Source organism: Erpetoichthys calabaricus, chromosome 15, assembly GCF_900747795.2.
Source record: "Erpetoichthys calabaricus chromosome 15, fErpCal1.3, whole genome shotgun sequence".
Lineage (NCBI taxonomy): Eukaryota > Metazoa > Chordata > Cladistia > Polypteriformes > Polypteridae > Erpetoichthys > Erpetoichthys calabaricus.
Genome location: NC_041408.2, coordinates 35,917,900 through 35,934,278, shown reverse-complemented (window position 1 = coordinate 35,934,278; position 16,379 = coordinate 35,917,900). Strand labels below are relative to the sequence as shown.

Below are 16,379 nucleotides of genomic sequence, written 5' to 3'. Positions count from 1 at the left end.
CTGAACACCAGCAAAACCAAGGAGTTGGTGGTGGATTTTAGGAGGCCCAGACCCCTCATAGACCCCGTGATCATCAAAGGTGACTGTGTGCAGATGGTGCAGACCTATAAATATCTGGGAGTGCAGCTGGATGATAAATTAGACTGGACTGCCAATACTCATGCGCTGTGCAAGAAAGGACAGAGCCGACTATACTTCCTTAGAAGGCTGGCATCCTTCAACATCTGCAATAAGATGCTGCAGATGTTCTATCAGACAGTTGTGGCAAGCACCCTCTTCTATGCGGTGGTGTGCTGGGGAGGCAGCATTAAGAGGAAAGATGCCTCACGCCTGGACAAACTGGTGAGGAAGGCAGGCTCTATTGTTGGTATGGAGCTGGACAGTTTGACATCTGTGGCAGAGCGAAGGGTGCTCAGCAGGCTCCTATCAATTATGGAAAATCCACTGCATCCACTAAACAGTATCATCTCCAGACAAAGGATCAGCTTCAGCGACAGACTGCTGTCAATGTCCTGCTCCACTGACAGATTGAGGAGATCGTTCCTCCCCCAAACTATGCGACTCTTCAATTCCACCCGGGGGTGTAAACGTTAACATTTAACATTATACAAAGTTATTGTCTATTTTTCACCTGCTTTATTATCATTCTTTAATTTAATTTTATTTATTGTATCATTATGCTGCTGCTGGAGAATGTGAATTTCCCATTGGGATTAATAAAGTATCTATCTATCTATCTATCTATCTATCTATCTATCTATCTATCTATCTATCTATCTATCTATCTATGAGCTAGGAAATGTGGGTTTTGACCTTTACACTGCTAACAAATCTGCACAAGGCTGTTATTGTATTATTCAGTATTTTTTTTTTTTAGTTTAACCCAGCAAAAGTTTCATGAATAATTAGTAAATTATTAGTATTAAATAGTGAATGTCAACTCAAATGAAAAAAACACAAAATTTTTATTTATTAATATACAGTACAACAAATTTTTACATATTGTATTTTTATCATGCATTAATTCTTCATGTAATCTTTAACAGCATGGTTTCTAGTCTCTCTTGCCTGTGTGTTTCTGTCTGGGTGTATATTTGTATTTTAATGCACTTTTTTGTTTTCTGGAAGCACAAAAAAAATTGAAATGCTATACAGTTTTAAAAAAGCAAAAAAAAAAAAAAAATCAACACCAAAACAACATGTTTAGCCCTGTCATGCTATTCAGAAACACAACAATTATGGTTTTGTGTAGACAGTCTATTCAGGATCTTACAAAAATACATGAAAATAGCTGATTTACTTCTGTCTAACACAGCACTACCAAACTTATTAATGATGATAGTTTTAAGCTGAGACTAGGATTTTCCCTTTTTCATTTGTGATTAACTATATGCAATGAGCAGTGTGCATGGTGGCATAGAAGTTTGCATACTGCTAGATAACTACTAGTTAGAAATTGGCCTCATCCCTCTCTCTGTGAAGCTTACACATTTTCTCCATTTTTGTACTGTGTTTTTTGTCCAAGTGGACTGGAGCCTTTTCAACAAATGGTTTTGGTCTTCCACCAAATCCACTCCAGTCAAAGCTGGAGTATGAATGTTAATGGATAATGGATGGAAAGATGGATATATGGACTTACTTAGGAACATTGATTATTGAGGAAAATCAAAGATTCTATGTATAAATGTGTAGTAGGTCAATTGTTCATGCAGTAGGTCATTTAATGGAAAAAATGTTCAGAACTTTGAAGGCAGGATATATGAAATGACAGCTGAAGATGATTTTTTATATAAACTCTTCAAATCTTTGCCAGTATTATGATCAAATTTAATGATGTAATTATTAGCTTGAATCTCCCAGTCTACATTCCTCCGAGCAATAAGTAACACACGTTTAAATTTTATTTTTGTATTATTATTTTATTTTTTAACATTATATCTTTCAAATAACTGCAAATGTGAATTACAGTACAAACAAATGCCTTTTTAAAGACATAGTTACAAATTTGACCAGATGTAGTGTATGTGTGTGTGTTTCTGTATGCTAATGCATAGTCTTTATGAAGGTTACAAGTGGTAGCTATTGATATCATCCTAATTTCTAGATGTTTGATTCTGATCAGAGAAAAACTTGAAAATGGCAACATTTCCATTCAGAAGCTCAATGAGAATTCGAAATGTAAAGGTAAGGTTTGAACAAACATCCTTAGTCTGAGAAAGCTTTAGGTCATTATTCTCATGTAAATTAACCTGTGCATACATGTGCATGTGTATGTATGCACAAGCATTTTCTTTTATTATAACACAAAACTTCAAAAAACACTTTAAAAGGGTAAACTAGTCTGTTATCAATGAGACTTGAGAATAGTGGGTGTAACATGTAAATGCTCTGAACTTAAAAAAAAAAGTTATCACTAAGTGCTCTGAAATGTGTTACACATATTTGCCAATAAATCTAGCATAATGAAATGAATACAAAAACAATATCTGCATTATTTAACCTACTGTACTTAATCAAGTTCCGGGTGGCTGCATCCCTATCCTATGTGTGCTGCGCTGTGCATAGCATAGTGTTGAAACAAGGCAGATACTAACCCTGGATGGGAAAGAAGTTCATCACAAAGCACTCACATACATACTTGTACAGTCTCAATTTATAATCTCCAATTCAACTTAGAAGCATGTTTTTGAGGTTAAACAAAACCAAAACACATAAAACATACACCTCATTACCCCAAACAAACACACCACACACGCACACACACACACACACCTACACATACACATACACAATGTGCAAATTTCACAAAGACAGCAAACATTAGAACCCTGGGATCTGGAATTGTGAGCCAGCAGTACTTACCACTGTACCACAATGCTGCCCATTAATTTTTATGTATAGATAATTATTAAATGAGTTTATTTCACTTAATTTGAATGAATTGGGTTTTAAAAACAAAATAAAATATATATAGAATTGCAGAATTTCACTTTGGTGAAAAAAACTGAAACATAGACAGGCATGAAAAGCATTCCTCATACCAGAGAAAGATTGTTGTCTAGGCACAGAAATATAATTTTATTTTAAAAAAGAAGTTTAAAGGTTATTTCCATGTTGAAAAGTAAATAGTTAATTTTTCCTTTGCAGAGGCACAATGACACAGCCCTATACTACACTCCATATCCTTAATATATGCACACGTACATAACTATACAAAGTGAACTACAGTACCATTGGATGTCTCATATACATTATTTAGAAATGTAAATACAGAATTAACATCTAGAGCTTGTATCATTTATTTTTATTGCTGACAGCAACATGTATCTGCTTTGGCAAAAGCTGATACAGTAGTAAGAGTTGATAACATTGCATCTTTTTAGCAAGTAACTCCAATCTGATTTATGGTATAGTGTATATGCAGGTTGTGAAGCTTTTGCCATATTTTTAAACACAAAATAAATTATATTAGAAATAACATAGTACAACCCTCCATAGTTCATCTAATTGAATCCCTACATGCTCTTTTAAGTGAGTTAAATCCTTTCAGTGGAAAAGACTGATGAGAACTATGTAAAATAATTTCTCAATTGAAACCTTCCACCAACATCCTTGACCCAGTATCAACAGGCTTTTTTAAAGAAGTCTCATATATCCTTATTGATAGTGTACTTTACATAGTGAACTCATCATTAGATATGGAGTTCTTCCCTGACCGTTTAAAGGCTGCAGTTGTTAAACCCCTACTCAAGTAAAATAATCTTGACTCCTCCATTTTGGACAATTTAAGACCAATTTCTAACCTGCCTTTCTTAAGTAAAATATTAGAAAAGGCAGTTATTAAACAGTTAAATGATTACTTGATTAAACCTTCTATTCTTGACAAATTTCAGTCAGATTGTAAAACAAATCACAGTACAGAAACTGTGCTGGCTAAAGTAGTAAATGATTTGCGAATTAATGCAGACAGAGGCCATATATTTGTTCTTGTTCTCTTAAACCTTGAGTACAGGATTTGACACCACAGACCACAGTATTATTAGACAATGGGTGGGCCACTCTGGCAGCTTCTTAAATTGGTTTCAGTCTTACTTAATAGGTAGAAAATTCTTTGTTAGTTGTGATGATCGTACCTTGGGCATACTTGATACTGTATATGGCATACCACAAGGATCTATTCTGGGTCCTCTGCTCTTTTCAATCTACATGCTTCCATTAGGTCAGATTATCTCAAAACAGAAGGTGAGCTACCACAGCCCTGCAGACAACACTGAGCTGTATGTATCTGTAGTGCCTGATGACCCTGATGGTCTTGGCTCTCTGATCCAATGTCTTAGCAGTATTTCTGAATGGATGAGTAGTAACTTTCTCAAACTAAATAAGGAAAAAATAGAAATCTTATTGATTGGTAAACATGGATATAGTGAGGATATTAGAAATAAACACGATCCCTTAGGTTTAAAAACTAAGGAGGAGGTAAAACATTTTGGGGTAATAATTGACTCTGACTTAAACTTTAAATCACAGGTTAACAAGATTACTAGGGCTGCATTCTTTCACTTAAGGAATTCAGCAAAAGTTACTCCTCAGTAACTTTACAACACATTTAAAAACTAATTCACGCTTTTTTTAGTCATCTAGATTACTATAATGCACTCATAATAGGACTGCCAAAGAAAGACATAAATTGTTTGCAATTAGTGCAGAGCACAGCACCACGAATCTTAACTAGAAAAAGAAAATTTAAGCACATCTCACCAGTTTTATCATTGTTACATTGGTTTCCTGTGTTGTTCAGAATTGATTTTAAAATACTACTAATGGTTTATAAAGCCTTAAATAATCTTACCCCATCCTATATTTTGGAATGTCTGCCCCCCTACACTCCAAGTTGTAACCTTAGATCTTCGAGTGGAGGTCTGCTTATAATTCTAAGAGCCAAGCTTAAAAGAAGTGCACCTATATCTGAAATACTTTACCTATAGAAACTCGTCAGGCTAATACTGTGGAACATTTTTTAAAAAACTGCTAAAAACTCATTACAGTAGTGCCTCGTACTTCAAACTTAATTTGTTTCAGAAGACTGTCTGTATGCTGAATTGTTCGAAGTCCAAATCAATTTTCCCCTTTAGAAATAATGAAAAGTGAATTAATCCTTTCCTAGACCTTAAACAAAGCAAATACATATCATTTATAGTAAAAGTAACACAATTAAATGCCCTAAATAATAAATTGAAACATGAAAACAATAAATAAAATATGTAAGTACTGCATAATAAAATGAAAATTGCATTTACTGTACCTTAGTGAGGAGTGCTGATGCCCCATGTAGCTGGTGGAGAGGAAGAGAAAGGTTACTATTTGGAAGGTGAGTCACCTTCCATATATATGCTTCACGATAAGTTCCTTTTTCTCCTCAATCGATGATACTACAACCTTCCTCTTAGGCTTTGTTGCTAAACACTCTTCTTGGATACCAAGGTTAATAGATAGGGGTTATATATTTAATCAAACCCACCAAAAATAAAGTGAAAAAAGCACTGAAAACAAACAAGTGTAACAAAAGAGATGCTTTCACAGCAAGAGCGAGAGACAACTTGGGCGCACAACAGATGACGTTTACACTCGCTGCGTGAGCACCATCTGTTGCTGCATTTTTTTCACTGTGCAAATTCCTTTCAAATTTACCATTCAAACTCTGGAAGTTCAAAGTTAGAATCATTCAAAGTACGAGGCACCACTGTATTTTAATATGGCTTTTTCGCAGCTACTTTTCAGATGTATTCTTAATAGACCATATGAGCATAGAGTTCTCATATTCTTCTGGGATCTGCTATTTGTACTAATCCCCATTATTCTCTGCTGTTTCTTTCCGGTTCTTCTGTCGGGGCGATCAACGCCATTAGCACCTGATCAAGGCACCATGTAGGCATCTGAGATACTGGAATGAAGGATGAATGTCTCAGCTGCTCACGAGACCAACTTCATCAAATCCTGTCATGTAAAGCATGAAAACTAAGAGGTTTGATTTAGGAGCATTTATGTTAGGTACAATACCCAATGGGGGCTGGGCGGACTTTTGGTCATGGAACCCCTGCAGATTGTTTTTTTTTTTTCTCCAGCCTAACTGAAGATTTTTTTTTCTGTTCTCCTGGCCATCTGAGCGTACTTGCTTTGTGATTATTTATTCTTTAATAGATATTGCCTAATCTTAATTGTCTTTTGTTCTTGTAACTTTCTTTTGTTATCTTGTAAAACACTTGTTTGCCATAATCCAACAACATTCTGTTAATGTTACTTATCAACTTTCAATTAATATTAGTAGATGAGAGTCCCTGGTAATAAACTGCTTTTGCTTCCATGGTTGGGTTCTGCCCAGTGTCCCATACTGCTGGGATAGATTAACTAGAATAAACAGTTTCAAAACACATACAGTTGGATAGTCTGATACAGATAAAAAAATGAAAATCCATCCATCCATTATCCAACCCGCTATAGCCTAACTACAGGGTCACAGGGGTCTGCTGGAGCCAATCCCAGCCAACACAGGGCGCAAGGCAGGGAACAAATCCTGGGAAGGGAGCTAGCCCACCACACGACACACACATACACACACACCAAGCACACACTAGGGACAATTTAGAATCGCCAGTGTACCTAACCAGCATGTCTTTGGACTGTGGGAGGAAACCAGAGTACCCGGAGGACACCTACGCATACATTGGGAGAACATGCAAACTCCACGCAGGGAGGACCCGGAAAGCGAACTCGGGTCTTCTAACTGCAAGGCAGCAGTGCTACCACTGCGCCACCGTGCCGCCCAAAAATGAAAATCAAAATTCCAAAATATGGCACATGACAACATTTCTTCTTAAAACCCATAGGTTCATTGCCCAGGTTCTTTTTTGCAAAGATTTTTTTAGTGGTAAGCTCATGAACAATATTGAACTAACAAAAGCTTAGACTCAAACAACTGCATGCAAAAAGTGGCTAAAATGTATTTTCTTTGCAAAGAAGAGAAACACATGAGAAACTGACTAAATATAAATGCACAATAAACTAACAAATATTCATAACATTCACAGGATTACCTATTTAAAATTAACCACTCCATACTCTACGCTGTTGTTTCTGTTTCATAACATACTGCTTCACAACTACAAACTACCTCTGAACATTTTGTAATTCATGGAATCCAAATTTTAATTTATTCAACACTGTAGAAGGTTACTACTTAAAAAGTGTCTCCTGGCCGTGACATCTTACAAGAAATAGCAGGACGTTCAGTTAACTTAAAAGTGAGGTTACTGTCCCCTTTTGTGATATTAAGATGTCCTCTTGAACCAGAGATTTTTATATCTGTAAAGTTATATACGTTAAAATTCAGTAGTTTCAATTTTTAAACATAACTAACACTATTAAAGCATGAAATAAGTATAGTCCTGGCATTCTCTAATACTATTACTTATTTCTGCACAGTATATTGCAAGTGACCTCACATGTATTCCTTATCACAAAATCCCTGTACACATTTGAGATACAGGTTCCTATTCTGGTTTGTGTATTTTGTATTCCATACCTAGTTACTTTAGTTTTTCTACTTTTGCTTGCATGCACACGAATCAGGAGCATCCACATGACATTTCGAGTATAAGGGCTTGCTAACGTTTCACCCACAAGCTGGATGATGAAGCATGCTGATACCACTTCCAGGCTAGCCCTGGAGGTTCCACCTTTTCCTCCCGCAGGCTATTTAAAGAGCAGACACTGCATTCATTCGTGAACCTTATTCAAGTGAGAAAAGAGCTCTGAGATATTAACAAAGTTCCCTTCTAGGAACAGGCCGCCCTGGATGAGGAATGTCCACAATTCCCTTTTGCTGTCTGGACTTTTTTTTCCTTTCATACTTTTCCACATTAAATAGGTTACCAATTGGTGTCCAGCCCTTCCTCATTTCCTTTTATCTTCTCCTTTTTACAATGGTGTGCTCATGCAGATTTCCCTTGCAGATGATGGTGCAGATGGACCTAGCAACCTTACTCTAAAAATGAATGATTTGCAGAGCCTGAAGTGAGGAGAAATGAAAAAGAGGCCCTGCAATCCAAGCAAGCACACGGCCACTCACAGGTAACTAGTGCCCTTGCAGACTATAGATGATGTGGAGGCATGTCTCCTTATATTTGAGAGAACCACAACCAGAAACCAGTAGCTGACTCAAGATTGGACACACATTCTTGCACCCTTCCTTATAAACAAGCCCCAGTGGTCCTATGACGACCTGGACAAGTGGGTGACAGGGAATTACAACCTGGTAAAATAGGAAATTCTAGCCTAATACATCCTCTGAGCTGACCTCTGAGTGCCAGGACTGGAGGTTCAATCTCATTTGACCTGTGGGAGAAATTGGCCTGGAGCCTGAAGCCAGGGGAGAATTCTGTTAAGAGGGTTGTCAAGATTGTGTTGTCAACTTCCTCATACATGCTTTTCAGGAATACCTTGCCTGGCCTGAGAAGCGGTATTGCTGGAAAAATATGGAGAGCCTTGCAGAAATCATAGCATGCCACTGAGGCATCTCACAGGCCAAAAAGCTGGATGAACAAAGAAGGCCATAACCTTTCAATCCTCCATGGTGCAAACAACCCTGCCGAGATGCAGATTCAAGGGCTCAACAGAAGGACACCTCCCAGCCATTTTTCTACTGCTACCAGTGCGGAAGACTCAGACAATCAGAGGCCAACTGACCTAAGCTCAATGAGCCGATGTATTGTGGGTGGACACCAGGAAGAAGGTACTGGGCCACATCCACATCTAACCCTTGTCACATACATGCGCATGAAAGACAGCTAGAGGGCTTAAATAATAGTAGTACCATGCCAGACCAGGGGGTGGCGAGCTGCAATAACTTTCTCTCTCCATCCTCTGCAGACCATCCTCGGGGAATCCCACTAGGTACCGGCACCATTGATGATGTCACTTCCGGTACCAGTGCCATTGATTATGTCATTTCTGGCAACAGCTCCATGGATGACGTCGCTTTTGGTCCTGAAGACGGTGCTCCGGCTGACGTTGCTTACGGTCTCGATGACATCACTTCCAGTCCCGGTCCAGATGACGTCACTTCTGGTCATGGCCTTTAAAGCCGCCATTTTACCAAACTCAAATCAGTTCTGTTTTGGGCATTGTACCATTCACAACTCACAAGAAATACCCACTTTGCAGCCAGGGATATTATATGGGTGGCTGCCCCAAACCTTTGATGTTTCCTGTGTCTTATTGTAACACCTTTTTGTCTTTTCTTTTATTGGAGTGATACAAATTAATCAGCAATGGATCATAGCTCTGATATACTCCAGGAGCAACATTACCAGCGTTGGCCGCTAATATATGATACGTCCCTTTGCAACAGTATGAGGGAAAAGAGACAAGTGTTACCTGTGTCCATGGGAAAACTCATCAAACCCACCAAATTAAGTTTTGAAGCCAAACATAGAGCATGTGGATGGCTGTCCTCCACATGCTCCCATATGAAGTGATCCTTTTGCGCAACTAGTCACAAAATAAAAGCAGAAAGATGGTATCGCACTTAAAGGGTCCAATGCAGAAAAGTATAGCAGCGGATGAAGGGGATTCATCCAAGGATGCTCCCACACTGTGTATTGCCCTGAAGTGGCCAGGTAAGTTTATTAAACTCAACAAAATTCCCCACATTAGGCATCTGAGAACTTCACTGTAACAAACTCAGATGAATGGGCTGGTGAAGTGTTTTAGCTAAACACTGATGAAGATGTGTAAAAGGGTGGTCGGAGAGGATAGCACGGACTTGGATCAACTCCTCCCCCTTATCCTCTTCATCTTCTACATGGTGCCCCAATCCTCCCTCTTCAAACCCACCCTTGTTTCTTGGTGTATATCGCACAACTGAACAATTGATGTAACAAAGTAAAGCCAATTTTGAGGGAAACTATAGAGATGGCACAAAAAGCCCAAGTCCACCGATGTCACTGAGGCATGGCCTTAGGAAATTTTGACTGGTTCATGGTCCTTATTCCTGCCTCACATTCTAACATCTTTGCCCACAGCCAAGGACCCTATTAGGTGAAGGAAAGAAAACGGCTTGTAGATTATGTAGTGAAGCAGCCTAACCAGAGACCCTGGAGAGAATGTACCATATAAACATGTCTAATCTGTGGCAAGAATGACAGCCACAAAAGCTCCCTCCTGGCCAATCAAGCACCATCTACAGGGAAAATTTGGCACTCTACTTTGGGCCGAGCCTGACTCAGGATCAAAAAAGGGAGTTAAATAGAGCCATCAGCAGTACAAGGGCCATAGCAGACCACAACCCTGGTCAGACTCCCCTGATCAGCCACTATATTGTTACTAATGTTGGGTTTTTAATTGGAGGAAACAACCTAACCATCTCCAGGAGGACGGAGTTTGAAATAAAATGGCTTCTCTAGATGGACATTATCGCGAAGAGCAATAGCCGCTGTTTGAGCCCAATTCTATTCAAGCTCCATGTCTCAGTCTTGTAGTCTTTTCCTGCAACCGTTCAATGTGGATTTTGCAGGGGCACTCCAGTTGAAACTCCATTCATCTGAGCCAGCTTACCATTAAGTGATCACCAGAAGGCATTTTGACCTTTCATTAAACAAGTGTCCCATATGCTCTGAGATTACACATCAGAACTTAAAGTTGATTGTAGTAAAAAAAAAAAAACTTGCAAAATTTATTTATTTGACTATATATTGTGATAGGAAAGGACTTTCCTAGTAGCCTTCTGCACATTTGCTAAAACCTAGGTGCCAATAACATACAAAAAAATGCCTATTTATTAATTATAACACAAAAGGAAAGGATGATTACAGGAAGGACACCAAGTACATTTTAGCATAGAAAATAGCAATCCAGCTTGGTATCTCTACACAGTGTAAATTTTTAAAGACTTTGTTCACACAAATGAAAAATTATTATCATTTATTACAATTACAATTCAGTACACATATTTTAAGTGGTAGTGGTACCCATTGCACCATCATGAATTATCAGACATGTCTGCAATCGTAATCATTCTAATCAGAAATGTGTTTTTATCAAACAATTTATCAATAAGAAAACCAAAAGCTACCTGTAAAAACAAGCAACAACAAGCCCTTCATGGTGACCATACACCACCCAGAATCAGTAATTTTGTACTGTTCTTTATTATATTCAATATTATGTCCTGCTATAACTTGAAAACTTGAAAAAAACTAGCTCCACAAAGAAAAACAAAGAAAAAATAATTTATTATTAGCATTCTTTCACAAGTATGAAGTGCTCACTTGAACCAGTTAGCAGCATCAGACCAAACAATCAACTTATTAATAGTTAAGCAAAAGTAGACTGAAGTATAGTGGGTCCAGTTTTGAAATAAATAATCACCGCGCTGGCGGCTTGGTGAGGGGGTGTGGTGGTTATGTGGCTGAAGCGGTTCTTGGGGCGATTCGCGATGTGGGCATGAGTGCACAGGTGAGAAATCGCCCGCATCCGTGATTGTTCCTGGGGCTGCTGATTTGCCAAGCTGCCATGCCCTCTTGATAAATAGAAGCGCAAGTTGGCTAAAAAGGGAAGAAAAGAAAAAGACGAGAAAGAAACGGAGGTGGCAGAAAGGAAGCAGTGGAGAGAGAGAGAGAGAAAGCCGGTGCTGGAGAGTGAGCAAGTGCAGGCTGGCGTGCAGCTGTACAGGTAGCTTGGGTGTTAGGCCGACACCTGAAGGAGTAGCAGTACTGGTCGCTCCCGCACAGTTTATTCTGAAGGGCGGAAGTGACCGGAAGGCAGATGACTCTCCGCCCAAGGCAGCGGGAGTCAGGACTTGGGGTGTGTATTCCCGAGCGTGGGCGCCCTGGTCGTTGAGGAACCCAGGTCGCTGTCAGGAGGAGCCTACCGGAGCCAGGGATCGGAGTGGCGAACTGAACAGCTGAAGTAGGCAGAGTGAAGGACAGCTGCAAGTAGGGTGACTCCCCTGTTGAGAAGCCCAGACGGGAGAAGCAGGGGAGCCACTAGGTACAAAGTCACCGGGCTTTGTGTTGTGTTTTTAAAAGAGTGCTTCCTGCATTGTGTTTTAACCTCGTTGTTTTTAGAGGATTTTTTTTCTATATTTTTAACCTCCACAATTTCACCTCTGTTTTTATGGATTATTTATTTAATGAAGACTTTGAAGCACTACACTTTATTTAATTTGAACATTGTTTTGATTGTTTTAAATAAAAGCACTTGGCACTTTTATACACCATCCCCTTGTTCCATTGTTGTTGCCTCCCTGCCTAGCTCATCGGTAGCATTACCGACGGTGACGGGTTCAAGGGCTCCCGGAGAGAAGATGGGAGTATGGAATTGAACCCACATTGTCACATAGACAAAGCGCCTGATAAGCGTCAAACCCATTTTTATTTTCTATATTTTTACATTAATTTTAGAAAAGCATTTTTATTACGTAGGTATAATTTTACATGAAAGTTGATTACATATGAAAGGAGACTTCCCTTATCTAGACTGGAAACATATTGTAGGAACAAAAATATAAGTTGCATTTATAGACAGGAGGAGACACAGATTACAAAAAAAAAAGCCTTTACAAAAAGTCAGAATCCTACATTTATATAAAAGATAATCACAGACAACAAACCTGATATTATCCATGAGGTAAATGCTATTATTCACTATAATAGTATAAAATTATTCCAATGAAATATAGTTTTTAAAATGATTACTTGTTTAATTCATACCTTTCATAAGTAAAAATTAAGCACTATGTGTCCATTTTAAAGACAAAGGAGTGACCTATGACTGCAATTAATATAAGTTATTTCTTACAAATGCCAATGTTTCAATAGTAATGTATTTAAAAGGAAGGACAACTAGCTGGTGTTAAGTACTTGAAACAAAAGTGGTTTATTTTGATTTTTGTTTTGCTTGATTATTCCTCAGCTTCCAGGAAATCACATTTCAGTCATTAATCATTATTTTGTGAATCATGAAAAAATGACCAAATCAATGAAGCTAGCAATAGAATTATTTTTATTTAATTTTAAAAGTATTACTTGCAATGGTTTAGTTATGAGGACTTTTTAGCTACATCCATCCATTTTCCAACCCGCTGAATCTGAACACAGGGTCATGGGGGTCTGCTGGAACCAATCCCAGCGCACAAGGCAGGAACCAATCCTGGGCAGGGTGCCAACCCACCACAGGACACACACAAACACACAAACACACCAAGCACACACTAGGGCCAATTTAGAATTGCCAATCCACCTAACCTGCATGTCTTTGGACTGTGGGAGGAAACCAGAGTGCCCGGAGGAAACCCACGCAGACACGGGGAGAACATGCAAACTCCACGCAGGGAGGACCCGGGAAGCGAACCCAGGTCCCCAGGTCTCCCAACTGCGAGGCAGCAGCGCTACCCACTGCGCCACCGTGTCGTCCTTTTTAGCTACATCTCATCTTAAAACTAAAAACATATGCATGCATTTTTAGTATAACTGTATGATGACACTAACAATCAGAATGGGCAACATAAGGATAAAGTAAAAGGTTTATGTAAACTATGTAGTGTACACTATATATATCTTTTCCATTTTTTCTAAGTTTTACATGTCTATATAAGAAATGTCAATTAAAGGCAGATTGTATTTTCATGATGGTAGTCTGTATAAATAATGTACATGCAATACCTCAATATTCTCAGATGACACTTTTTAAAATGTCCCTCTGGCTTTATCACTACTTCTTCCATAGACTTTTTTTTAATATTTTTCGCCCAAACATGAAGCAGCATTTGACCCATTCTAAAGCTGTAGCTTGACTTTTTTTAAACTACACAAAAAAATTGGTTGTTTTAAGTAGGCTCTGCCTAGAGCAAATTATGATGTAAGCGAGAACAGAGGTCTCAAAGGGCAGAGTTCCCTGTTTGTTGGAAAGGAAGCACTGAATAGTGAAGAAACACAGCTCTTGAGTTTAGCAGCTGTTGACACAATATAGGTTAAGATCAGGTCTATGCAAGTATGAAATACCAGAGAGGCATACTGTGTTCAGAGACTCAAAATATATTGGCTAGAATGAACTAAAATCAATCTTGCAAAGAAAAAAAATAAGTTACATTATTTCACCATTTAAAAATAAATTGGGAAATGAACAAAACAAATCTTGCATGTCCTCCAGATATATTAAATGTCTTATCTCATTTCCTTGGTTACCTTCTATTATCTGGGAATTTTTATTGTTATCTTTTAGAACACCCTTACCGAAAAGTTCATTTTCAGGTTTAAATTTTAAAACACTGCTTGGAATAAGTGCAATTTTGGGTGAATAGAAAATGCCTTTAGAACTCTCCTGTATTGGAAGAGATGAGACATACTCAGTGGAAAGTGACAAATGACAAATGTCATCAGTTCTAGCTTGGGCTCTGAATACACATACATTTTCTTTATATCAAGTTGCACTTAACTTTTAAAAGTGTCAACTAAAAGAATATATTTTCATATTATGCATTACTGAAATGTTGTAACAAATTCTACATTAGTGTTTTTGTTGTTGACATGTTAGATGTTGGCAAGTCTTCTTGCTTACTGTATATCCAAAATGTGTTGTCCCAACTTCAGATCATCAGAGATGGTTACTCAAAGAAATATAAAACTGCTCACCATCTCCAGAGCACCCCCTCAAATGCAGATGGGAGTGTGATCTTCCTTCTGCTTCCTGAAGTCTATGAACAACTCTTTGGTTTTGTTGACATTAAAGGGTAAGATTGTTGTCCTATCATCACTTTGTCGTCAGGTACACCTCTTTGCTGTAAGCTTTAATTGCTGGTTATCTATGATGGTGGAGTTATCAGCAAATATAATGACAGAGATGTGTCTTGCCAGGAATAAAGATGGGGGCTTCGAACACTACTCTGTGTAGTGCCTGTGTGGAGTGTAAGTTTGGAGGACGTAATACAGTAATATCATTCTGCACATGTTGAGGTTTATTGGCTAGAAAGCCCAGAAACCAATTGCAGAGCATGGCACAAAGTCATAAACTGAGATATTTGGTCATTATCTTTCATGATACAACAGTGCTAAATGCTAAGCTGTAGTCTATAAACAGGAATTGCAGTTTTTATTATTCAGATGTGTAAGGATTCTATGGAGTGCAAAGGATGATATTCAAAATATAGGTGATCATGACTATTTGGAATATTCTGTTTAATGTGTTCAAGCACCAGTCTCTAAAAATACCCATTCTCATGAATGAAGTGTGTACCACCAGTCTGTATTTATTCAGACAGTTCATTTTTATTTTCTTATACACAGGAATAATTGTTGTCACTTCGAAGCAGGCAGGGATTACAGATTCTCTAAGTGTAATATTAACAATGTCACAGAAGATGTTAGCTGATTGTTTTTTAGAATATGCCCTAAAATTCCATCAAGACCAAATGTCTTATGGACATTAACTAATTTAAATGTCCTCCTCATATCACATACAGCAACAAAGAAATATTCATCATCTGGTGCAGTAGGAGTGAAAAAGTAGATGTGCATAAGCATTTCTAGTCCCTGCTAAAGTTTTCATGTATAATTACAGCTGATTTACTTGTCATCTAGTTTACCACCATACTGACATTTACCTACTTGGATTGCTTTTCTAAGCTAATGAGGAAGAGTTTAAGTATGCGTGTAGTATGCAATGAAGTTAGAAGAACTGATCACACATTACAGGTATAAATTTAATCCTACATGTTCTGCCCAGCTTATAAACACAGACAGCCATTGATTACGCAACTGCACTGGATGTAAGGCAAAAGTCAAATTTGTTAGACTGCATGTTGGTCCTTTGCAGGAAACAATTACATAGCCAATCAGAGTGTACTGTGTGCAATCCTGTAAAAGAAACCTATAAATAAAGTATTAGTTTAGATTTTATCAAGCTTCACTATATGGCCAGAGGTTTGTGGACACCTGACGATCACACCTATATGACCTTGTTGAATCATCAGTTGGAAAGATTCTCTCATCAGCTTTGTTTTTGACTGTCTCTTTTACAGTTTTAATCTCCTCTTTTGACAACTGACCATAGTTCATCAATTAATTAGATATTGTTGATCTCCATTTGTCTAATCTGTTTTAACAAATCTGTATTTCTATGTGTCAAAGTAGTAGTTAGGTGCCCTTTACACCAGCTCCATGTAGGACTTTATCTTCTTTATCTTTCTACCTTTTTCTCTATCTCTCTGATCACTCCTACTACTTTCTTTTATGTGGACTTGTGAATTTCCCCTTGGGGATTAATAAAGTATCTATCTATCTATCTATCTATCTATCTATCTATCTATCTATCTATCTATCTATCTA

General features: G+C 38.0%; 1 protein-coding gene across 2 annotated transcripts in view; it reads right to left on the bottom strand.

Annotated features, from left to right (window-relative positions):
- meis1b (Meis homeobox 1 b) overlaps positions 1-16,379 on the bottom strand; it is a 175,835-nt gene that overhangs the window by 23,673 nt on the left and 135,783 nt on the right. Inside the window, exon 10 of one of the 2 annotated variants that reach the window (XM_051919340.1) lies at positions 5,303-5,332. The exons of the other annotated variant lie outside the window; for it this stretch is intronic. Within the exon in view, the coding sequence (XP_051775300.1) occupies positions 5,303-5,332 (30 nt within the window). The remainder of the gene's footprint in view (positions 1-5,302; positions 5,333-16,379) is intronic. 2 annotated transcript variants of the gene reach the window in all.